General features: G+C 36.6%; 2 protein-coding genes across 6 annotated transcripts in view; both read right to left on the bottom strand.

The window, feature by feature from the left end:
- XRN1 (5'-3' exoribonuclease 1) overlaps positions 1–21689 on the bottom strand; it is a 103140-nt gene extending 81451 nt beyond the window's left edge. For 3 of the 4 annotated variants that reach the window (XM_072792415.1, XM_072792416.1, XM_072792418.1), the window contains exons 1-10: positions 21481–21689; positions 11739–11971; positions 7523–7620; positions 6021–6130; positions 5818–5928; positions 4454–4536; positions 2114–2201; positions 1861–2029; positions 1018–1085; positions 590–727 (exon numbers count right to left, since the gene is read on the bottom strand). In XM_072792415.1, the coding sequence (XP_072648516.1) occupies positions 590–727; positions 1018–1085; positions 1861–2029; positions 2114–2201; positions 4454–4536; positions 5818–5928; positions 6021–6130; positions 7523–7620; positions 11739–11971; positions 21481–21555 (1173 nt within the window). In that variant the 5' untranslated portion in view covers positions 21556–21689. The remainder of the gene's footprint in view (positions 1–589; positions 728–1017; positions 1086–1860; positions 2030–2113; positions 2202–4453; positions 4537–5817; positions 5929–6020; positions 6131–7522; positions 7621–11738; positions 11972–21480) is intronic. The other variant, XM_072792417.1, reaches the window with a different exon arrangement.
- A 1355-nt stretch (positions 21690–23044) lies between these two features.
- Positions 23045–26535, bottom strand: part of ATR (ATR checkpoint kinase) — a 91108-nt gene continuing 87617 nt past the window's right edge. For both annotated transcript variants that reach the window (XM_072792413.1, XM_072792414.1), the window contains 2 exons: positions 24528–24633; positions 23045–23408 (listed from right to left, as the gene is read on the bottom strand). In XM_072792413.1, the coding sequence (XP_072648514.1) occupies positions 23235–23408; positions 24528–24633 (280 nt within the window). In that variant the 3' untranslated portion in view covers positions 23045–23234. The remainder of the gene's footprint in view (positions 23409–24527; positions 24634–26535) is intronic.

Genomic DNA, 26535 nt, shown 5'->3' with positions numbered 1-26535 from the left:
TATATATAAATTATTATTTTTTAAAGATTTTATTTATTTATGGGAGACAGAGAAAGAGAGAGAGAGAGAGAGAGAGAAGCAGAGACACAGGCAGAGGGAAAAACAGGCTCCATGCAGGGAGCCCGACGTGTAAGTCGATCCCGGACTCCAGGATCATGCCCTGGGCTGAAGGCAGCACTAAACCACTGAGCCACCCGGGGTGCCTTATATAAATTATTTCTGAAGAAAAACCACAGGTCTAATTGCTATCTCAATATTAAATGTTAGAAGTAGACATATTTTACAAAAGATAATTAATTTTCTAGGTTCTTATATTTAGAAGATTTTCTACACTTATTAATAGGATGAAAACACAATGCTTTTCTTCTAGGATAAAAATAAGAAGCTGATTTTTAAAAATCAGCTTTAAGTAACAGGATCTAACAGAGAAGAAACAAAAAAAATTTTTTTCAAATGTTCAATAGAAGAAAATAAGAAATGAAAATGAAATGAGGCAACTCCAAAAATCACAAGAGGGAAATGAGGAACAAGGAATATCAGTTTCACTTTACAGCTAGAAAAATGAAAGAACACCTAAAAAAATGGACACCTTTGACTTCTTCTTTTCCTTGTAGTTCCTGGCTTCTTCTGCTGCTACACCTGCTGCTTCATTGAGGTACTTGTTACCAACTTTGCTTTCAAACCACTTTAGGTCCACAAAAACTTCACTGAAGTGTTCCCGATCAAACTGTACAAAAATATTTAAATTCATTAAAAATAATTTAAGTATGTCTGGAAGAATAGAAACCAAACTTTTAACAGTTGCTACTTCTAGGGCATAAGAAATCAAAGAATGTTACTCTCTTATGGGCTGAAAATCAAAAATAAAAAGCAAATAAAAATAAAAGTAATTTAGGTGAAATTATACAGAAGGATCAGTTGATGTAAAAGTACCAAAACTTTTTCTTCTGATATAATTGGTTTCTGCCCATTTATAGCTACCCTGGGACAAGAAAATAAAAATATCTAGTTACTTACGTCTGATAGTTTCACAAGGTATTTCTCAAATCGAGGTAAGTTGAGATGCCCACTTTCATTAATATAACCTAAAAGGAACAAAATCTAAATTTGTACTAAAAGCTGACACTATTTTTTCTAAACAGTTCTACAAAATTCTTTTTTACAAAATATTGAATGTTGGTACTCTAATAATCAAGAAAAAACAATCAGTGTTGGGCTTTATAATTGGCTCTAGTTTCTATGAACATGATGTCACTATAATATAAAAATGTAAGAATTAAAGCAAAATAAAAATTCCAGGTTCATATAACAATCCTCTCACATTTCTTTTTTTTTTTCCTCTCACATTTCTAACATGTGATAACAATTAATTAAATATGTTCTACAATCTATCCAGATTATTCATTTGATATATTAACTTTTAGGTGAACTAATGCACTGCTATTCTGCTGTTTGTTTTGTTCAGTATTCACTACCATTTATCAATTTCTCACTTTAATTGAAAAATCTTTCCCTTATATTAAATATTCTGATACCGATCCATTCAGAAAAATGAACTTCTATGTTTTAAAATGAAAGGAGCTAAGGGAAACCAACAACTTCTGCTGGCTTTCTTAAACAATAAAAGGCAGAGATTAGTTAGATACCAATAAACGAAGCTGCTTAACTCTTGTCATTTTCTTTGCTTGCAAACCACTGAAAATTACAACCCTCGAGCTTGGTGCCTTTGACCAAAAGAAATCTCCAATTCTTTTCCTACTGTAGTTGTGCATGCAATAATCTAATAAATGGAGTGAAATTTTTAGGGTTAACAGAGTGCTAAATTAAAGTAGCATCCAATGAATATTAAACTTTTCTTACCACCAAGTTCTGGCAGGATGGTAATATATGTTCCATAAAGAAGAGGCAGTGCATCATGATTAATATGTAAATGAGGTAGATGAGGGATAAAATCATTGCCAACAAGAAATCCCATCAAAATCCAATCATCTATTATCCTTTCAATATCATATTTAAAAGTGATCTTGGCCTACAGCAAAACGGAGAAAAAAAATCAAATCATATGGAACTTCCTGCTAACACATCTTTGGTCCACAGCTATATTAATACTTACTTTCAATTCTGAAAACTCATAGTCAATATACTCTCTCATTAAAGACAAGTGTAGGAGGTGAAATGTGGTTTCTTCTGGTGCGCATACCCTGTAATCAGTCAGATTATCAACACAGAGTTAATTACATTTTTAAGGTTCAAGCTTAAAAATGCAGCAAAAATTAAAATAAAACTTATCATTAGCAGATAATTAATTCTGATAATCCAGGCATGTAATTTATATGAAAGCTGCAGGGTAGTGTAAAGACAAAAGTATAATTATAATAGATGTAACATAAAGTTCAAAATAATTGGTCTGCATTATGCTTTCTGTGGAAAAATTCTCAGAATTAGGAAAGCCTAAATAAAATATAACAGATATAAGAAACAAGTGGGATCTGGCCCATTTAAGGTTGGCTGCCAGCAGAAAGCATACTCATAGATAAGTGAGTATATATACTTTTCCACCTACTGCAGTACAGTCTCAGGATTCAATGGTGAGGCACCATCACTTCTTTCCTCTTATCTTTCCCTGGCATGGTTTAGGGGTCTATATTCCTAGCTATTAGCCAATACTCCAAGTTTAACCAGAAGTAAGAATATAAATTGACAGCAGCATTTTAAAGGAATTATATACCATGAGCAAGTGGATTTAGCCCAGGAATACAAGGATGGCTCAACATAAGAAAATAAATCAATGTAATAGATCACATTAATAAACAAAGGAAAAACACCGTATAATCAACTAGCAAAGAAAATATTTGTCAAATTCAATACCCTTCCATGATAAAAGTACTCAGCCAAGTAGGGATAGGAGGGAGTTGCCTTAATATGAAAAAGGGAATTTATGAAAAACCCACATCTAATATATTGATGGTGGAAGGCTGATGGCTTTCCTCCTAAGGTCAGGAATAAAGACAAGGATGCCCATTTTTACTATAGCTATTCAATATTGTACTTGAAGTCCTAGCCAGGGTAATTAGGCAAGCAAAGAAATAAGAGGCATACAAATTGAAAAAAACAAAACAAAAAACAAAAACAAAAACCCCAAACTATCTCTATTTACAGATGCCATGATTCCATATACAGAAAGTCCCATAGAATCCACAAAAAGCTACTAGAGCCAAAAACTGAATTCAGTATAACTGCAGGATGCAAGATCAACACACAAAAATCAGCTGTGTTTCTATATACCACCAACAAATAATCCAAAAAAGAAATTATCCCATTCAGAATACCATCCAAAAGAGTAAAACACAGGAATAAACTTGACCAAGGAGGCAAAAGAAAAAAAAAACAAGAGGCGAAAAACCAAAGAGGCAAAAAAAGAAACTTCTAGATGCAGAGAACAGACAGATCGTTCCCAAAGGTCGGGGAGTGACGGTTTGGGCAAAATGGGTGAAGGTGGCCAAAAGGTGCAAACTTTCCATTATAAGATAAGTAAGTCCTGGAGATATAATTAAGGTACAGCATGGTGACTACATTAAAAAAAATTTTTTAGGGGCGCCTGAGTGGCTCAGTGGTTGAGCGTCTGCCTTTGGCTCAGAGCATGATCCCAGGATCCAGGATCAAGTTCCACATCGGGCTCCTTACAAGGAGCCTGCTTCTCCCTCTGCCTATGTCTCTGCCTCTCTCTCCGTGTGTCTTTCATGAATAAATAAATAAACTCTTTAAAAAAAAATTTTTTTTTAAATAAAAGGGAAAACAAGAAAAAAAAAGCTGGCAAAAGATATATACACTAAAACTATAAAATGCTGCTGAAAAAAATTAAAATAGACATAATAAATGGAAAATATCGTATATTAATGAATTGGGAGACTTATTATCAATCTGTAAATAGTACCCAATAGAATCTACAGATTCAGTGCCATCCCTATCAAAATTCCAGTAATATTTTCTACAAAAACAAAAAATCCATCCTAAAAATTATTAATTTCATGAGACTGCGAATAGCCAAAATAATCCTGAAAAAGGAGAACAGAGATGGAGGTCTCACTCCTTTTTATTTCAAAGCTTACTATAAAGCTTCAGTAGTCAAAATACTGTGGTACTGACATAAAAACAACATAAAGATCAGTCAAACAGAATACAGAGCCCAGAAATAAACCCTTGCATATATGTCAAGCAATTTTCAACCAAGGTGCCAAGACCATTCAATGAGGAAGAGCTATTCTTTTCAACAAGTGGTTTTGGGAAAACTGGATATCCACATGTAAAGAATGAAGTTGGCCCTTACTTTATACTATATACTATAATTAGCATCATGGAGCAAAGAACTAAGATCATTTTTTCTGTTAAGTGATTACTATTCTTAATTTAATTGCTGTTCTTTCTTCTAATATATATTTGCAGTATGATTTACCTTTGTGTTTTTTTGCCACCAAACCGAACCTCTTCTCTTAAAAGAGAGAAATGTGTCTCGTGACTTGTCAATCCAAGCATAATCTGTTGAAAATGATTAAAAAATGTTTCTATTCTCTAATTTTTTATAGTATGAGGTTCATAAAAGCAACCAAATAAAAAATGTCTATATAAGAAAAACACATGCTTATTTAATAAAAACAATTTAATAGCACATTAAACATACAAATATCAAAATGTGATCCCCTTATAGGTTATGAATGGGGTAACGTAAGTGCACTTTTCTAAGAAAAAATGTTTACCTTAGAGTCACATGAGTCTAATAACTGCTACTCTCCCCACACCACCATCCCCTCTCCTAAGTCTCCCTCTTGGTTTTCACACTTTTCCACTTGCCAGGAGGGAGTAGGTAAGAAATTAAGGACTGTAGCTTTTCCATGATAAAGGAATGTAGGACTCTTTTGGGGGCTAGAATACCTCTAGTATGTGAAAATTAAAAAAAAAAAAAAAAAAAAAACTGGAAAAGGGCATTTTCATTTAATTTTCTCATATAGTATTTTAACGCCCGAAGTAAGTAAAATAGTCTGGTAAGACATATCAACCAGTTGCAAAATATATTGTTTATTTTATTTCAATCTTGATTCAAATAAAATAAGATGAAACACTTATGAAACAAATTAGGGAAATGAGAATACTAAATGGTTATTTGTATATTAAACAGTGATTGTTAATTTTTGTTTTATGTAGGATAATGGCATTATGTTTCTTTTTTTTTAAACAACCTTTCTCTTTTAGAGAAACATTATGAAATACTTACAGATTAAACAATACAATGGGATATACTTCAAGAGTCAAGGGGAATAGGAGAAAGGAGACGACAGATGGTTAGGAATAAGAAAATGAAAATTAATTAAGGTGGATTAAAGTAAAAAATTATTTAAATTGGATAAAGGACATAGGAAGAGGAAGACTCATTATATTATCTTCTCTACTTTATGCTTGAAAATTTCCATAGTAAAAAGTTAAAAAAAGCATAGTAAAGTTATTTGGGTCATGGAATTAGCAAATCAAGCATTATTAAGTTATATATCAAGCATGAAGGTAAAAGTACCCTCTACCCTGATCTTGGCAGAATATTCAAAGCCCTAGGATCAGTCAAGTGTGAAGACTATAGAGATCCACTGATCATAAACTATGGCAAGAGTTCATTTTCCAACTGTTTTAGAACCCTGCTAATAACAGAAGTAGCAATCTTTATTATGTCTCCAATATTTATCTCCACAGCCAGAAAGCTCCTTATGTAAGTCTCTTAGATATTTAACTACAATGGCATAAGGTTATAATAATAATAAACATTATACCTACCAAGTCAGCATCTAAACCATAAAGACAATGTCTGGTGTTTGGATCATGATCTGGCTTTGCTTTCTCGGATCTGATAAATTCCATGATTTTATGCTCTCCTTCTCCGGGAGTCTAAATATACGTTTAAAAAAAATGTGGTAATAATGCTATGCTTTAGAACATTACATTTTTAAAAATCTCTTTAAATAAAAAAAGATAATAACCTCATGGCCTGAGAAGTAGATGGTAACTCCTTGCCACGACTTATCTGTAGAAATTTTCATATTTACAAAATACTTCAGATGTTCATGTAACCTGGCCATGAATTCAGTCCCTATAAATAAAAAGTTTTAAAAAGTTTAATCTGAGAGAGACATAAAAGAGTTCCCAAGGACAACATGAAATTGGATCTGAGTGTCTTAGATATAAGATCTCTAAAGGAAGTCAAAACCCCTTATGCTTATCCTGAATAGCAAGTAATTTTGTACCTTTCTCTAGCAAATATTACAACTGTTTCTCATTTCACTGCTTACCCTAAAATGAAGTTAATGTCACATAGGTAAGTCAAGAAATGTTACTACTGCCTCAAGCTATGCTTCACATATTTTCACACCAGGGCAGTTTCAACTCTCTAATGAAATTCAATCTTCTATTTCCTTTGCTGGATTCTCATTTTTTTTTTTAAAGGCATGCAGCTTTAATCAGATTGCTAATCACCACAACTATTATTATTATTACTACTCTTTACCTGGAAAATTATTGTTATCCTGGAAACTGAGTCTATAATGATTACATTCCAGGAAGTCCAAATGGTCAAGAGTCAATGGCAATGCAGTCTTAAACCACAATTAGGATAAAATTGGTTATTAAATTAAGCAATATATGATAAAGGCACTTAAATGAAAGACAAATACCACAGTTAGTGAAAAATCCATGAGTAAGTAAGATTTTAAGATTGTTTTTCAAAGTAAAGGTTTATAATGATAGTAGACAAAGCTCTAAAAAGTACAGAGTTTGTTGCCGCATACAAAGTTAAATTAAACTTATAATACTGATAAATTCATTAAAGTCATAGAATTTTTAACTGCCTTTAAGAAATGCAATAGTAAGTGTCCTGGACTAGGAGAATAGGTTCCCTATCCTGAAAGAACACACTGAATCTGGGTGAGCCACAACCTCACTGGGTCAGTGTTCATACAAATAAATGGTGGGAGTAGGATGGATCTTGTAAGATCCTTCTAGGTTTGGAGTTCTGTGCATCTGGGAGAGTCCTGTCCACAAATACTCTTATTGACATCTGTAAATCCCCAGAGTGGATCTTCATAGGAGCACTTATAATCAAGGTGACCAAAACATCTCCTGAGGACACACAATACGAGAAAACAGCAAGTGGAATCTTAAGGACGAAATAAGTAGAGGCTAGGGAAAAAAACAAAAACAAAAACACAAAACCCCAAAACAAAACACTTTTGAAAAAAAAATTACATTTACATTTAAATCTCCCAGAATTTGGGGCTCCTGGGTGGCTCAGTCAGTTAAGTGTCTGCCTTATGCTCAGGTCATGATCCTGGGGTCCTGGGATCCAGCCCCATGTTGATCATCAGGGAACCCGCTTCTCCCTTTCCCTCTGCATATGCTTGGTCTCAATCTCGCTCTCTATCTCTCATATATATAAATAAAATCTTAAAAAAAAAATCTCTCAGATTTTTTCTCTCAGTGAATTTACCTGGTGTAATGCAGTTGGAATCAAATCTGGCCTCTGTAGGAAGAGTTTCTCCTTTTTCTAATGCTTTTTTTATTTTGTCTTCCGCTTCCTTTGCCGACCTTAAATGTTAAGGAAAAAAAATATCTTAAGGTTTCTGGGGAAAAGTACAGATCTTCCCATCAAGTAAACTGTTATTTAGATGCTTTTGCAACTAAAATGCTACTTAATCAATTTAGGTTCAAAACATAATACAAATTTTGATAGTAACTGATAAAGATGAGCCTCAGAATTGTCCATTTTTAATTAAAGAATTGAATTTTTCTGAGAAAGGATTATAGAAGTAGAGTATTATAACAATATAAAACTGAGAACATTATAAATAGTTATAAAGTAATTTTTTTCTTATTATAAGTATATAACAAATCAATTTTACAAACAAGCTCAAAAGTTAAGCATTAGGGATTCATTATATATACTATAGTCTATGTTTAATAATAACATCAAACAAGAAGTACACTATTAAAATGATCTAAGATTATTATATAAAAATTACTTAAAGTTGTAATGGTTATCTTTGAGTTTCCTCTAAAAACATTTAAAATAAAAGACTAATAATATTAATGACATCATTTGCCAAAATCATCTCATTTTTGAGGCAATAGGATTTACTAGAAAGAACATGAGTTTTATTTTTTTTTAAGATTTTATTTATTTATTCATGAGAGCCAGAGAGAGAGAGAAAGAGAGAGAGAGAGAGGGGCAAAGACACAGGCAGAGGGAGAAGCAAGCTCCATGCAGGGAGTCTGATGTGGGACTCGATCCCGGGTCTTCAGGATCATGCCCTGGGCTGAAGGCGGCGCTAAACTGCTGAGCCACCCAGGCTGCCCGAACATGAGTTTTAGAGTCAGAAAGACCTAGGTCTGAATACAGGTATCCCAATTCCTGTTCTGGAACCTATTTGTGGCACACTGTATGCCATTGGCATTTAAGTTAGGAAGCTCTCCTTTATGTATATTTCCTACTGCCTTGCTACTAGCTCTATCTACTGTGCCCTGTGGAATTGTATTTCTATGATAAACAAACTCTTTTTCATATGTAACCTCTCTCTTACCAATCTCCTCAATATAACACTCTTAAGATATCAACTTGTTTGCAATTTCTCCAAAGGAAGCCATTTTTTCTTGTAGCTATTTGCATGGTGTTGTCATTCACTGAAATAGGAAACAGAAGGTAGCTTTGAAATGAACTTCAGTTCTGAACATATTAAACCTGAAATGTATCTGTGGAATCCAAAAGGAGACATTTAGGAGATATTTGGATATATAAGTGTTCTGGAGAGAGAGAGATCCACCAGAAAGATAAATTTGGGAGTCATCAGTATAGACACAGTAATTAATACCACTGGTTAAGATCACTCAGGACCAAGGATAGAACCTTAATAAAAATCAATATGTAAGAAAAAGGCAGAAGAAGAGAAGAGAACATGATGACAAAGAGAGTGTCATCACGTAAAGATCAAGGAAAGGGGGCAGCCTGAGTGGTTCAGCAGCTTAGCGCCGCCTTCAGCCCAGGGCCTGATCCTGGAGACCAGGGATCGAATCCCACATCAGGCTCCCTGCATGGAGCCTGCTTCTCCCTCTGCCTGTGTCTCTGCCCTTCTCTCTCTCTCTGGTCTTTCATGAATACATAAATAAAATCTTAAAAAAAAAAAAAAAGATCAAGGAAAGGAAGTTCAAGAAAGAATGGTCAACATTGTTAAACACTATAGATAAATGAAGTAATATACAGGGAGAATTATTCTTCAGATTTAGCCGTAAGGCATCTATTTGTAATCTTATAAGGAAGTTTTAGTGGTAGGGATAAGAGCCAGACGGCAGCAGATTTAAAAGTAAGAGATGCAGAAAGATTACAATTAAAGACTATGAATGGAGGAAAAAAAATCTCTTTGGAGAAGGAGAAAAAGTTAACTGCGGGATTTCAGGGAAATATGGTACACTCAATGCCAGCACAGTATTTAGTAAATGGTTGTGGTTATGGTCGATTGGCCCTCAATATCCATTCTATTCTCTTAAGTTTGTCTTCTGATACTGGAGAGGTTAGAAAGCTAAAAAGTAAAGTCTCAGGGTTCCTTGCAGCCAGGTGATTGGATATAATAACTTAGATATTGTCAGCTTGATGCTTCCATAAAGGTTTGGAAGGTGGAAGTGTGGTGAAGTCTGGGTTTGTGGGCTGTGTGTTTCATCAATAGTAGAAGAGCTCTCAATATTCAGTAGTTTTGTAGGTACTGAGAAGCAAGGTGTAGGCCAGAGCCCTATAGTCGGGCTCTGGAGCTAACAGATTCAGTGATGGCTTCTTGACTGCTGAACTTTAAAGTGATGTATTTTTGGAGCTAATATTTTGGAGCCTCTGAACTGCTCACCTTCCTGAATGTAGTAATAGCACCACTGGTGGGTCAGTTCTGTGGTGCTGTTCTAAAATCATTCTTGAAGGGTCACTTAAATTCCTATCCTTTTGGCTCTTGCAATAATTTTTATAAACACCTTGTTCTTTGTATTATATCCCCTTCTGCTTAAAATAGCCAGGCTTCTATTTCTGCAACTGAACAATGATTGATAGAGTAGGTTCATATAATCCTTTCTCAACACTAGATTTTCTGGCCCAGTAGATCCCCCAAATTAGTTTAACAAATATCAGGGGAGTGTGGTAAAAACAGTTTCCAGGGCCCAATTTTTAGAGATTCAAATTAATTAAGTTTGGGTGGTATGTGAGGATCTAAATTTTAGTAAAAGATGGTCCTTGTCCTTAAAGATTTCACAGTTCCAATACCTTCAGTGTCTTTTCTCTTTTGATATTTAAATCACTACTTTTTATCATTCTTTCCTCTTTTTCACTGTACACTTCCACCTTCCTTGATGATTTCCATATTTGATTTACAGGTGCTTTTTCTACTCCTTTACCTGCTGTCATGATGAAAGGATTCATTATTCTAAGAACCCATCATACACACTGGACTCAGAGTTTCTATCCATCAATTCTAACAACCCTCTTAACTTTACTTATCCTACTCATATACAGGACACAGCAGGATCTCATTGTTTTTTTTAGAACTATTCCACAGGCCCAGGATTTTGACTTTAAAACTCTATGTATCTCTTCTCATCCTGTTACTTTTCCTACTGTCCAATTCACACACTGGGGCTGGTAATACCTCAAGTGTCCTAACTCAGTTCTACTCTCATACTCCATCAAATCACTTTCTCTCTAGTCTCACCTGCCTATCTACCTATCCAATTTAGACCCATGCTCAATCAGAGTCAGCATCTAGCCCAGGGTGTGGGCATTCAACAAATGTTTGTTGAATTAAATTGTCAATGTTTCCATTAGAACAACCTCTCATTTCACTCTGTAGTTCTCTAGTTCAGGGCAGACTATTAGAGGAGCTTTCTCTACTACAGCTGACCCTTGAACAACCAGCTTTGAACTGAGTGGGTCCACCTGTACGTGGATTTTTTTTCAATAAATACAGTATATTACTATAGATCTATTTTTTCTTCCTTCTGATTTTCTTAACATTTTCTTTTCTCTAAGCTTACTTTACCGTAAGAATATAGTATATAATACATACGACATACAAAATATGCATTATGTTATTGCTAAGGCTTCTAGTCAACAGTAGTTAAGTTTTTGGGGCATTGAGTTATATGTGAATTTTTGACCATGTGGAGACTGGTGCTCCTTACATTTCAAGTGTCCAGCGTCAACTGTACCGCTATTTCCAAATTACTGAGAAGTTTGAAAAATTTGCGATATAGAACAACAGTAACAACAGCCCAACACATGCTTTGAGAATGACCTCACTTGAATTACTAATTTGTATACTTGACTGATAAAATGTGATGTAATTAGTTATTTCCATTTCTGGGGGAATTTAAGCAGAAAAGATATTTGAACAGAAGATGCAGTGCACTAAGTCAATTATCTTTAAAATAATACATTTTACTAATTTAAATAGTACTCTAGGGCAGCCTGGGTGGCTCAGTGGTTTAGCGCCGCCTTCAGCCCAGGACCTGATCCTGGAAACCTGGGATCGAGTCCCACGTCGGGCTCCCTGCATGGAGCTGGCTTCTCCCTCTGCCTGTGTCTCTGCCTCTCTCTCTCTCTATGTCTCATGAATAAATAAATAAAATCTTTAATCAATAAATAAATAGTATTCTAAAATAAACCACAAATATTTTACCTAAAACGCCTCCCCCGCTGCTGGTTCATTTTTGCTCGAGGAGCCACACCATCAACAGCCATAAAGAACACTTTCCTAGGTTTAATAATGCGAAATAACACCTCCAAGTAGTGAAAAATATCAGTAAAGATTTTATCATCTGAAATTCTGAAGTGAACATCATCATCATTAGGATGGGAACACTGATGTATGATTCCATTCATATCCAGGTACAAGTTGTCAAATTCAGGAATCTAAAAAAATAAAGAAAAATGATCAAGATTGTTACTATAATCAACAATGGATACTTAAGCAGCTGGGAAAAGCAGCTGATAAAAAGCAGGATATAGGGGCATTCTTATTATATAAAAATTGAGAAAATAATCACAGTTGAATAAAAAAAGTAAAGAAAAAATGAACAGGAGAAATTGGCAAGATGGAGACATATGGCTATATGATGCCCCAACAGATTGATCAAATTTACTGTCAGGAAATGATCTACTTATTTAAAATAAGATAGATAACCTGGGAAAATACTAAATGAAGTGCTTGGTTCATTTGGGACTCAAACTATTAGTTTGACATCAAGTTCTTAAAGCCTCAATTTCCTCTAACATGGGTAATAGGATGCCCATTTAAAAGGCTTGTACATGGTCATTAAGAGATTTTACAAATGATTTAAAGCCTGAGTGTATATTTGGTTTCACTGAAGCGGAGTCACTGAGTTGGTCATATTAATTTAGAAAACTTAGATTATGCCAAATAATTTAGAAAACTTGGAAAACTGATTTCTTGTTTTTGATATATGGATTAAAAATTTCCTAAACTTTGGCTAAGGTGATTACTCTTTATAAAAAGACTTTCAGGGATCCCTGGGTGGCTCAGCGGTTTAGCGCCTGCCTCTGGCCCAGGGCATGATCTTGGAGTCCTGGGTCAAGTCCCACATCAGGCTCCCTCTGCATGGAGCCTGCTTCTCCCTCTGCCTGTGTTTCTGCCTCTCTCTCTGTCTCTCATAAATAAACAAAATTTCTTAAAAAAAAAAAAAAAAAGACTTTCATGGCTCTGGCTCTCATTGATTTTCCCTTTATTTAAATGTTTGTGAGCAGGCAGCCTGGGTGGCTCAGTGGTTTAGCTCCGCCTTCAGCCAGGGCATGATCCTGGAGACCCAGGATCGAGTCCTAGGTCAGTCTCCCTGCATGGAGCCTGCTTCTCCCTCTGCCTATGTCTCTGTCTCTGTCTCTCTCTCTGTGTCTCTCATGAATAAATAAAATCTTTAAAAAAAAAGGTGTCAAAAATTAATTTAAAAAAATAAATGAATGTGAGCAAGTAAGGGGAACACTACTGAAACAAATATACACTAACAAGGAAATGAAATGGGCACAACTTAATAGTTGTAATATCTAATATAATTAAAGAATTTTAGAGTAGTCTGGCTTTCATACTAATTAAAAAAAATTCTGAATTTTCAAATGTAAAAATATTAATGAGCTTATATAAACTTAATGAGGGGAATCTCTGAAAAGCTTCAAGTTTTATCATATGTACAGAAACGATACATTCTCCTACTACTGAGAAAATGGTATGCCCTTGAATTTGGGGAATGTAAAGTTTTGGCCTTAGAATCAATGACCACCATAAAAACATACTGATTAAACGCCAATTTATAAAGGATTGTACCAGGCATGACATAAAAAATGTGAATGCTCTTATTGAGTAATTGGCTCAAATGTAATTCTTACAATTGTGAGCATGAGATTTTAAAAGTACACTCAAGATTTACTGTTTGCTTCAAAAATTCTCAAAACTTCAATCAAAATCTCAAGGTGAGCACTTTACAGTTTCCCTAGGACAATAAATATGCAAGAAAGAATATAAAAAAGAAAAGTAAATAAAGGAAATCTGCTTTATATGATTAAAAATTATAAAGGCTTAAATAAAAGATTTTATAAGTAGTCCATATGTATATATAAGAGGCATTTCAAACCAGTAAAAGAAGGGGATGTGGTACCTAGTTAACTATTTGGAAATAAAACACAACTGTATCTCGTCTTATAACACAATAAATTCCAGAAAGAGATTAAAAATTTTAAAGTGAGAGGGATCCCTGGGTGGCGCAGCGGTTTGGCGCCTGCCTTTGGCCCAGGGCGCGATCCCGGGTCTCCGGGATCGAGTCCCACATCGGGCTCCCGGTGCATGGAGCCTGCTTCTCCCTCTGCCTGTGTCTCTGCCTCACTCTCTCTCTCTGTGACTATCATAAAAAAAAAAAAAAAATTTTAAGTGAGAAATATAAGTAAAAACGTTATATACAAATATTTTAGTACTTTTAGGGTGGGGAAAGCCTTTGCACAAACCAAACAAATGATGAAGTTGGCAATCTATTTTTTACATCTGTAGGGTCAAAAAAAAAGTGCTAAAAACAGGTTTAACTGAAAATGACAAAATGCAGGGAAATACTTGCAAATTAGAAATAAAGTCAACATTCTCAATATACATAAAATCCTCAAAAATAAGAAAAAGAGCAAATTTTTAAAGCATGGAAAATGCACAGCGACTCAAAAGAGACAAAAGTCTGATAAGCATATGAAAAAAAGTTCAACATGCTCAAATTTCAAATTAAAATAATATATCATTTCCCCCCTCATGTTAGCAAAGATTAAAAAAAATGATGTTACCCAGTTATTGGCAAGGTTTTGGGGAAATGGATATTTCATATATCATTAAAAGTAACAGTCGGCATTTACTAAGCACTCGTTAAGTACCAAACATTGGGCCAAACATTTATTATTCATTATTTCACTAAATTATGATAACTTTAAAGAGAAATATTTAGATTCCCTATTTACAGAAGAGGAAAATCCCAGAGCTAGAAAAGAGAGAGATGGCATTCACTCCCAGTAGTGTGATGGGACTATAAACTGGTGTAACTAATATGAAAATATATGTCAAAATTTGAAGCATGTACATCTCTGACCAGGATTTCTACTGCAGGAAACTTATTCTGAGAAATAATCAGAAATGTGGACATATAAACACAAGAATATTAATGGAAGTACTGTTTAGAAAAGGTAAAAAATGAAATAAAAATGCCTAATAAGGGACGCCTGGGTGGCTCAGTGGTAGAGTGTCTGCCTTTGGCTTGGGTCGTCGTCCTGGGATCAAGTCCCACATTGGACTTCCTGCGGGGAGCCTGCTTCTCCTTCTGCCTATATCTCTGCCTCTCTTTCTCTCTGTGTCTCTCATGAATAAATAAATAGAATCTTAAAAAAAAAAAAAGCCTAAGAATAGAAAACTGATGATGGTACATCTACACAATGGAATACTACATAGCTATTACAAATTATGATATACATTCTTATTTGACAGTAGATATTGTGTATAATACAAATGGTCAAATGATAAAAGCAGACTATAAAACAGCAGTCATATTATCCCATTTATAGAAAATATCTACATGTGTATCTGCATATAAAGGTCAAGAGTACATGGAAACAAGATGTTACTGGTTAACTCTCAATGATGAAATTTCAGTTGTTTCTTATTTTCCTTTGGACAATATAACAACTTTTACATCTTTCTGGGTTATATTAATTTTTACACAATGAGCACATACCTTTATAATCTGAAAAAAACCTGTAATTGTCCTTTTAGAAGAGAAATTTTTAAAATTCTCTTAGGTTTCAGATTAGTAAGTAAAATACAGAATGACTGAATAACCACTGTCTAATTCAGTGAAGAAAATGAGAACATTCAATAGAATCTTGCTCCTTCACAAATACATATTATTGGGGGAAAAACAAAACAAAACAAAACAAAAAAGGAGAGAGACAAACCGAGAAAGAGACTTTTAACTATAGATAACAAACGCAGGATTGCTAGAGGGGACATGCGCGGGGCGGGGGTGTTGGTTCAATAGGGGAAGGGGATTAAGGACAGCAAGGTTAGGATGAGCACCAGGTGTTGAACGTGACAAATCACTAAACTCTACACCTGAAGCTACTATTACACTGTTAACTAACTGGGATTTACATAAAAATGGGGGGGGACCCTAAATACATAATACTGAGTTATGACCTCTGTAAATTAGAAATTCTGATGTTATTTTATATTTTTACCTGTCCTCAATCTCCGTATCTAATTACTCACTTAGGTTTTTTTTTTTTTTAATTTAACTTCCAAAATGTCTCTAGAATCTTACCCTCCTAACCATTCCCATTGTGCTAGTCAATCTCATTATTTTCTCCAATCCCCAGATTTCCTGCCTGAGTTCAAGCCCTCAGTTTTCCAACTAGACTGCTTGCTTCATTTTCTCTCCCACCACATCTTAGCCATTTTTCTTTTCTTTTCTTTTTTCTTTTCTTTTCTTTTTCTTTTTTTTAAAGATTTTATTTATTTATGAGAGAGAGGCAGAGACACAAGCAGAGGGAAGGCTCCATGCAGGGAGCCCGACGTGGGACTCGATCCCAGGTCTCCAGGTTCACGCCCTGGGCCGAAGGCGGCGCCAAACCTCTGAGCCACCCAGGCTGCCCAGTTAGCCATTTTTCTAATACATAATCTGATCATGTTGCTTCTATACTTAAAGCTGTATGATACTATAAACCCTTAATGCCATAAAAGGTTCTGTATGATTTGGCTGTTACCTCTCCCATCAATTCCATATTCTTTCCTTTAACAACATATAGTCTACAAGCTAACTACAGACAGTACATTACTTTGAGAGCCCTAAATGTGCTGGGCTGCTCCAAACCTCTGTGACTCTACAGACACTGCTACTACTTCCTGAAATGCTTTTCTTTCCTTTATGCTTTTTCTTCCACTGATCTTGCAGATTTTGACTCAGCTTTCAAGACCCAGCTCAGGTATCTTTGTCTAGAAGTTTTTCTGTACTTACCCAAGGGGACATAATGCTCTTTTCTCTATGTCATATCCTGTTTTTGTGTTCCCAAGGTATACAAGAATGCCAGGTACATATATTACATGCTCTATATATTTTTGTTGGATGCTTAAGTGTAATGTCTGTCTTTTCCTGCTAAACTGTGAGTTCCTCAAAAGTAAAGTCTCTGATTTAGCAGAAAAGGACCGACATTATTACACTTAAGTATCTGGTCATGTTTAGAACTCTTGGCACACTATCTGACACAAAGTTGCAAATAAAAATATTTAATAATCAATAAAAAGTTAAGCTCTCCCTTTACTGAATGTGAAAGCACATGCAGGCTTTAACACTTTGAATCTGCATTCTCACTGCTTTAAATTGTGGTTAAGTATTAACATTTTAGTATCTAATTTTCTCAAAACAGTAGTTTCTTTTTGTTAGTGTAACTTTGTATCCTACTTAGTGTGGCTGCAAAATGTCTTTTTCAAAAAGACAATATATATTTGACTGTTTAAGAGAGCTGTGACCAATTCTTTTGTCACAGTCCTTTTTTTTAAAAATTTTTATTTATTTATGATAGTCACACACAGAGAGAGAGAGAGGCAGAGACACAGGCAGAGGGAGAAGCAGGCTCCATGCACCGGGAGCCTGACGTGGGATTCGATCCCGGGTGTCCAGGATCGCGCCCTAGGCCAAAGGCAGGCGCCAAACTGCTGCGCCACCCAGGGATCCCTGTCACAGTCCTTTAATCCTATTTATCTGAATCCCAAGATTTTATTGCTTCAATTCATTTTTTAACATGCATGTTTTATTTATTTTATTTTAGAGGGGTAGAGGGAGAGAGAGAATCTTAAACAGGCTCCATGCCCAGCACAGAGCTCACTCTCACAACCTTGAGATCATGACCTGAGTTGAAATCAAGAGTTGGACACTTAACCAAGTGAATCATCCAGGCACCCCCTTAACAAGCATGCTTTAAAGCATACTACATATACTATGCATATTTTTATATGCAATGTTTTTACATACTATGATTCTTTATATGTTATAATAATATGCTATGGTTAATAAATTCCTTCACTCAATAACTATTCACTGAAGACCTATTATGTACCACAAAAGTAGAGATGATATTGTAATGAGGAACATATATATCTGATGAAAACTTGGCCTTTGTAAAACAAAGGTCATACAACTAAGATTACAAACTCTTAGAGTATATGCAGTTCTCTTTGTGATTACAATCTAGTACAGCACTATTGTAATAGTTAAGATCTGGGGTGCCTGGGTGGCTCAGTCAGTTAAGCATCCAAGTCTTGATTTCAGCTCAGGTCAGGATCTCAGGGTTGTGAGATCTAGCCCTGCTCCATGCTGGAGGCATGGAGCCTGCTTCCCATTCTCTCTCTCTCTCCCCCTTTCCCCTAGCTTGCTTACAAGTACTGTCTCTCTCTCAAAATATAATAATAATAACAATAATAATATAATAACAGCTAAGATCTGTTAAGCACTTGCCATAAACTATACAGATTTAAATGCTTTACAGTTGACCCTTGAACATAGGTTTGAACTGCATGGGTCCACTTACATGTGGATTTTTTTCAATAAATACAATACGGTACTGTCAATGTATTTTCCTATAATTTTCTTAATATTTTCTTTTCTCTAGCTTACTTTATTGTAAGAATACAATATACAATACATATAACATACAAAATATGTGTTAATTAGATGTTTATCTTATCAGTAAGGCTTCCAGTCAACACTAGTAATAGCAGTTAAGTTTTGGGGGAGTCAAAGTTATACTTGGATTTTTGACTGTGTGGGAGGTCGGTGCTCCTAATTTTTCAAAGCCAACTGTATGTGCATTCACTTACTTAAGCATAGCAATCCTAGAATTATTATCTCCATTTTGTAGCTGAGAAAATTGAGTCACAAAATGATTAAGTTACTCACCAATAGCTAGTAAGGTAAGTGTTGGAGCTAAACTGGAAACCAAGCAGAACTGCTGTGGAGCAGTATTTCTTAACCTTCTGTCATTATTGTCCCTCTTGCAGGTAGCTCTTCAGATTTGTTTTTTTCTTACTCCAATGGAATTTTATTACCACAGCTAAACTGTCTGTTTATGCACTGTGGCACTTTAATATGTAACCCTCCACCCTCTGAACAATTCTGGCCTCCTTGGAGCGATATTGTACCTTTTCATAATGCGTACTCTGATGCCTGCATTTTACCACAGTGGTAAAATATACATAACAAAATTTGCCATCTTGACCATTTTTAAGTGTACAGTTCAACAGTGTTAAGTCCATTCACATGGTTACACCAGTGCCTGCACTTTTAAAGCCAATCTTCTATGCATTTTGCTACAGATTGTACAGAAGGAAACACAAGCTAACATTTCCATTGCTCTTGAATAGGGAGCATATCTGTTTTATCCTTTACTATATCTATCTCAGAACAATGTCTTGGCAAGTCACTTATGAGAATTCATAGGAGGCTGACTATTCTTGCCCTTTAAAGCCCCTTACTTACATATACTGCTATATAATTGGCCTACAGTCTTTTTGTGAATAATCTGCAGTTATCCTGTTCTCAGGTCCATCATCAGATATTGCCCCATTGCTTCCTTTTTCCTCTTGCAGGGATGCCAACACCAACTGGGTCTAGAGGCTATTGGTAGTTTGTCCCCACCTACTTGTATTTGGGGATTCACAGGGATACAGTGTTACATGGTTTTGTCATAAATGTTCTTTGGATTTCAAACTTTGCTATCTAGTTGCTCTGTTTTTATGTGAGGATTCAGAAAGACCAAAAAACAATGCTGTTGTCTTTACCACCACCATCTTCCCACAACCTATTCTTCCTCCAATCCCTTCCTTCTAAGACTAGTTTTTAAATCACTGTGACTGGGGTGGTTGGGTGGTTCGGCTGGTTGGGTGTCTGCCTTCAGCTGGGGTCATGATATAGGGTCCAGGGATGGAGCACCGTGTCGGGTTCCCTGCTCTGCGGGTAAGCTAACTTTTCCTTCTCCCTCTGCCATTCCCCTTGCTTGTGCTCTCTGATTTTGTCTCTCTGCCAAATAAATAAATAAATAAATTAAAAAAATAAATCACTGTGACTTACTTTGGCTTACTAGCTTTTAAATACTGCTCAAGAGAGTAGCTGGTAACCCTTTATGACATTTGCTTTCTTTGCTGTTGTTGTTAAACACATGAATCAAATATTTTTGAAGGACAGCACTTTGATAAGCCAAGTTTTAAACCTATCCCTTTTGCCTTAAAGAGGCTATTTTTGTTCTTCAGTAAACCAAAACAAAACAAAAAACCTCCTCAGGATGGTGAGAAGCCAGGACAGTTTCATCCAACCAAATTCTGCACTGAAGAGTACAGAGTAAAAATATCAATGAACAAATATTATGTTATCAAGCCATTCCAAATAACAATCACATTTTTTCCTCTTTGGAGATAAAGTGACTGATACATGGCAGGTACTCAGACTTTTGTTGAATGAATGACCTAGGCAAACCCAAAGCTGATGTCTATTTCTGCAATGTAGTAGTAACCTTTTTTTCATTTTTATTTTTATTTATTTATTTATTTTTTTTACTCTCTTCTCTGGGAAGAAATATCTTCCTAAATCTGACTCAAATAAATGAAAAATAATCTACTGTTCTGGAATTTTTGGTAAGCTTTTCTTCATTTACCGAATCTGATTGGGATCCAACAACAAAGTATCCCTTCTGGAAGTTTAACCCTATCTTCACGCTCACTGTACTTTTTAAAAGATTAAACCATAATTTAAAAAACAGCATGATGGTGTTGGCTAGATTATTTCCCCTGACCAATAAAATGTTACCCATCACAACGGATTCATTAAAAACAAAACAAAACAAAACAAAACGAAACAAAAAAAAAACAACGGATTCATTGGCTATACAAATATCACAACTTTTTTTGCCCTGCAAAATGTAAAATGGACTAGAGATCTACCTACCAAAATCATTCAACGTGACAAACACTAACGTTATCACCCAAAGTCTAGTTTACCTAATAGAGAACTGCTTGTTATTTCTTTCCACAGTTCCAATATATAAACATTTTTGGAATCCTTGCATTGGAATATTATCACATCCCGGATTACACACCAGGTATTATTATTATTAGTGTTAGTGCTCTAGCAATCCATTTCTCTTTTTCTTCCTCCCTCTCCCGTGCACATGCACACGCACACACACGCACACAAGCACACTCGCACACTGAAGCCTCCAGATAACTGCCCCTGCCCGTCCAAGTGTATTTCTGCTTCTTTTGGAAAGCGGGATTCGTCCGACCTCTGGGATAATCGAAAATGAGTAACAAAAGGTACCATGAATGTGAACCATCGGCCGTGTCAAACACTCTCGGCGCTGGAGGTGGAGCGGGCTGCAGGTCCCGAGGAGGGAAAGTAAACAAGGTGACTCGACTGCGGAGGCGCTCATCACCGTTTGTACGTGGACCGGCCGCTTCCCGGGGGCCGGGGGGAGGGGACTCCGAGCGCCCGCTCCGGCGCCGCCGCCTCTCTGGGGAGGACGCGGCTCCCCGGGCAGGGGAGCGGAGACTTCACGGAAGCGGCCGCCGCAGGACTCGGTTTCAGGACCCCGGAAGGCCCCGAGCCGCAGCGGAGCTGTCAGAACGGCCGCCATCCCCGCGCCTCTGCGCACAAACCAAACCCACGCCGTCGCCCTCATTCAGATCACCCGGCTCTCCTCAAACCTTCCCCCGCCCTCCGGCCGCCGGTCACCCCGCAGACGGCGGGCAGAGAGGAGGCTGTGGAGCCCCGTCCCAGGGTGGAGGGAGGGCTGCGGGGCCCCGGGTCCTCGGCCCCCGAGCCGCTGGCCCCGCGCTCACCCACCTGATGCTCTTTCACCACTTCACTGAGGCAGGGATACCGCTCCGAGATCCATCGGTAAAACTTGGGGACTCCCATTTCGACCGTCAACGCTAATTCCAGTCAGGGCCAAACCGAAACCAAACGCCCCGCCGGGGCCTACGCCGCCGCCTCCGGCCGTCGCTCCGCGGATGACAACACACCGCCCGCCCGACCATAGAGAGCGCTCGCCGGGCCTAGAGCGGCCGGCTGGAGGCCGCACCGCCGGGGCGGGGCTCTAATCCCGGCGCTCGCTCGGTGGTTACGTCCAAGCGCGGCGGCGGGTCGGCTGACAGAGCTGGGCTTTGTGAGTAGGCGTGGGAGTGCTGTGAACGCCTCGTGAGTCGGCTGCACGAGTGTGGGAACGCTGGTTTCTTCCTGACTGCTTCTGTGTCCTACGATTACCAATCTCAGTATTTTTCAACACAAATTTGGAAAGATCTGGTGATTTATTTGGTTTAGTTTATTTTGTTTGGAGAGGGGGAGGCTCCCCCCCCCCCCCCCCCGCCCAGGAATATAACCCTACAACAAAGCTTCTTTTAAAAACGTTTTATTCCAAATTACTTGTTGAAAAAAAAAAAATGTCCTAACTCCTCTCCACCCCCGCTCAGCTTCCTAAACTCAACATTAAGCTCCACAGGAAATGATACACTTTTCATATACATGGCTCTTGGTTTTTCTTGTTTTCCCCCATCACACTATACCGTACAAAAAAGCGTAATTCTCTTAAGCGAACTTAGGTAAAATTTAATAACATTTGTATTTACAAATGTAATAACCTCATTACTTTGTAAATACTGTGAATTATTTTAAGTCATCTGCAAGAAAATTTACAAAAAATGAACATTAAAATCCTTAATTTTAAAATCTTATAAAATTTTAAGTGTCTTCTAAGACTACTAGATTCTGTATTCTGGCAAACTCTCAGTATGACAGCACCTTTAAAATTACATTGAGTTTTCATATTCATATTCCTTGGTTTATGTTTTTTCCTATTACATTTTAGCCATTCAAAAAGTTTTATGAAGTGAACTTGATGTGTGCTTTCCACTTATATCTGTTTTTTTTAGACTAGACTGTAAGTTCCTAGAGGGCAGGAGAGGTAGTAGCTCTGTGCACGAGTCTAGCATAGTGCTTTGCCCACAGCATTTATTCAATATAATTTTTTGTTGCTTAAATTAATCCTTTTGCTAGCTTGAACTTCAAAGAAAATTAATAAAAGTTATAAAATGAAATTAGGCTTGTTTCTTGCAAATACATCTTTTTAGAGCATAAAAACATTAGATGTTCCATTTCCCCAGTTATAATAAACAATATATATTTAAGAAAGCAGTTTAGAAAAAAAAAAAAAAGAAAGAAAGCAGTTTAGGGGGCCTGAGGGACTCAGTTAAATGTCTGCCTTGGCCTTAAATCATGATCCGGAGATCCTGGGATGGAGCCCCAAGTAGAGCTACCTCCCTGCTCAGTGGCGAGTCTGCTTCTCCGTCTCCCTTTGCCCCTTTCCCCGACTTGTGTGCTCTCGCTCTCTCTCCTCAAATAAATAAATAAATTTTTTTAAAAAAGAAAATTTATTTCTTAACAACATATATTATTTTAAATATTATTAACAATAAGGGAGTTAATACCAGTTGCTCTGAGAACATAAATGTATACTGTACTTTGGAATTGAATATACAATCACAGTTAACACCAAATGCACTAATTTTAGATATTAGCATATCCTTTGATGTAATTTCATTTCACATATATGGAGTCCAACCAAGGTACATTTGACACAGTAAGTTTTCATCAGTAGCTTCTTGTATAAGGTAATGTACATGTCCTTCAATAGATAATGGCAGCCCTGTCACTCTATTTCGGGTCTTGATTACACCTTGCAGTCGCTGCTCGATGTCAAGAACATGGGTCTTGGCCTAGTAAGAAGAAATTGAAAATCATAAGTGCTAAGAACCCAATAACCCCTGCATGTTGATAATTTGAAATTACTACTTTTTCTGGTATTTGACCAATGTTTATGTCATTTTACAAATCATTACTCCCCTTTTAGGAGCAAATACAGACAAAACAGAAGAAATGAAACAAAATTGAGATACTGATTTTGAAGCTTGCAATGTTGATTTAACATCAACTGCAAGGACATTTTTTCTGGACTATGAAATACCAGGGAATCTCTTCCACATTACAATTCTGGAAAAAATTTACCCGGAAAATGTTAGGACTTCAACATTTGAATGAATATTCTAATAATAGCAACAATACTCTGAATGCCTAATATTAAGCTTATGTTACTATGTGCAAATGGAGTTCTAAGCTACTTGGAATGGTACACATTTCTCTCAATAGAAAGCTTATCAAAATGCAAAGTGAGACTGATGTTATTAGAATAACAATCTTCAATATATTCTCACTTAATAAAAACGATTATCTGCAAACTTTGAGACTTCAACTAATATTAGTAAGGAGTGAATTGCTACGTATTAAAGTTGAGACTGCTACTTTGTAAGTTCAGGCAATCTGTGTTCAACTTTTTCCCACTATATCTCAAAATTGTAAACTGGCTACAGTTAAACAAGTATGTCTTGAACTTCATTACACAAATTATAATAATGTTAACATTAGTAATGACAATAAAGAAAACTCACTGGCATTTTTATACTAAAGAACTAGATTTTAGGGACTGGATTTTAGGGACAACTGGGTTAGCTCCACCAGTTAAGTGTCCTGATTATTGATTTTGGCTCAAGTCATGATCTCAGGGTTGTGAAATCAAGCTCCACATGAGGCTCAGTGCTAGGTGTGGAGCTTAAGATTCTCTGTCTCCCTCTCCCTCTGCCGCTTCCCCCCTCTCTCTAAAAAAATAAAATAAAGAGCTAGATTTCAGAGGATTCAATAGCCAGTCACTGACAGTATTTAGAATCAATTCTCATTGATAGAGACATGCGATGAGGGCTCGTATCAAGCTACATTTCTACTAACCTTTTTTTTTAAAGAACTACTAACCTAAAAAAAAAAAAAAAAAAAGAACTACTAACCTTTTCATTGACAACCTCCCCAGTTTCATTCAGTGGTGCTTTGGAGTGTCCTTTCACTGGTTTACTCCATTCCACAAGAGGATCATGTAGAAAAGTTTTTAAGACACTAAAATGTAAACAAATATAATAATATGACATCTCTAAAAAGAAGTGTCACTATAGTCAACACTTAGGTGAAAAATAAGTGAAGAATGAGAAAATAATGGCAATATTCTTATAACATGCATTAGTACTCTGTCAGTAAGATATGTGAACTTACTGTTTTGGAGGGGGTTGAAAGGAAAGAGTAGAGGGAAGATGGGGGGGCGGTCTGAGGTGTTCTTGGACAGTAGAGTAAGGTGAGTTCTGTGTGCCATTTCTAAATGCATACTGTGAACTTCAAATACAGCTACCTATGGAAAAATCCATTCAGATTTCTTGCAGGCACCTCAAATTCAGTATTTCCAAAATTCATGACCCAAACTAGAAGAGCATCATTCACTCCTTTGCCCTAAACAAAAGTCTAGGTGTCATCGTTGCCTCTCCTTCCTTTTAACACTCAATTCTACCTCCTAAAGCCCTTTAAGGGATCCCTGAGTGGCGCAGCGATTTGGCGCCTGCCTTTGGCCCAGGGCGCGATCCTGAAGACCCAGGATCGAATCCCACATCGGGCTCCCGGTGCATGGAGCCTGCTTCTCCCTCTGCCTGTGTCTCTGCCTCTCTCTCTTTCTCTCTCTGTGACTATCATAAATAAATAAAAATTAAAAAAAAAATCTACTTACTTTCATCTCTACTGTCACTACCTCATCCAATGCAACATCATGTTTTCTTGAGTTACTCCAACAGTCTTCTAACTAGTTTTCTGGCCTCTAGTCTAGTATGCAACTGTAATTTTTCTACAGTGCAAAATCTAATGATTTCATTTCTTCTTTTTAAATTTTCTTCTTGGGATGCCTGGGTGGCTCAGCGGTTTAGCACCCGCCTTTGGCCCAGGGCGTGATCCTGGAGACCCAGGATCCTGGAGACCCGGGATCAAATCCCACGTCGGGCTCCCTGCGTGGAGCCTGCTTCTCCTGCCTGTGTCTCTGCCTCTGTCTCTCTCATGAAAAAATAAATAAAATCTTTAAAAAAAATTAAATTAAAAAATAAATTTTCTTCTTACTCCAACCCGCAATGAGTTCTGGTTGTCTTCAGGGCAAGGTTTAAATATGTAAACCAGCCTCATGTGGACTTTTCATAATCTAGCCCTACTCATCTGTGCACTATCATCACAGCACCATCTATTTGAAGTGTACTCTCCAGAAAACAGAATTACATTTTTTAGGCAGTCAATGCCTTCACTTGCCTTAATATATCTATTATTCAGAACACTCTCTTCCCCTTTGCATGGCCAATTCCATTTATCGTTAAGATTTCTGCTACTTCCTCCAGAAATTATTTCCTGACTTCCCCAGATTGGGATAGGGGCTCTTAGTATTTCACAAGATGCTATACTTCCCCTTTTAGAGAATTTGCCTTTGCCTATGTCTAACCAGTATGTTCTACCAAAATATCAGGTAGAGAGCTTTAAAGAAAGAAGGTGAATAAATAAGCTTTAAAAGTCCTTTAAAAACACTACATCCTGCTGATAACATATTTAATAGTGAAAGACTGACTTCTATACCCCTAAGATCAGGAATAAGACAAAGATGTAGACTTCTCATTTTGCCTATCTGATACTCATTTAGCTACAGTAATTGGCCAAGCAGGGGTGGTGGGTGGGGGGAAGCATGAGAGTGGAAAGGAAAAAAAGCAAAACTATTTGCAGATAATGTACTGTTGGAGAGAGAAAAATCTTAAGGTAAAAATACGTATTAGAACTAATAAGTTCAGCAAAGTTTGCAAGATACAAGATAAATATACAAATATCAGTTGTATTTCTAACAATAATGAACAGTGCAAAAAATGAATTAAAAAATTCCATTTGGAATAACATTTTTAAAAGCACATTTTAAAAAATACAAGACTTGAAAACTAAAAATTACAAAAC

This window comes from Canis lupus, chromosome 22, assembly GCF_048164855.1.
Source record: "Canis lupus baileyi chromosome 22, mCanLup2.hap1, whole genome shotgun sequence".
Lineage (NCBI taxonomy): Eukaryota > Metazoa > Chordata > Mammalia > Carnivora > Canidae > Canis > Canis lupus.
Note: the sequence above shows the minus strand (reverse complement) of the source record. Positions and strands in the feature narration are given on the sequence as shown.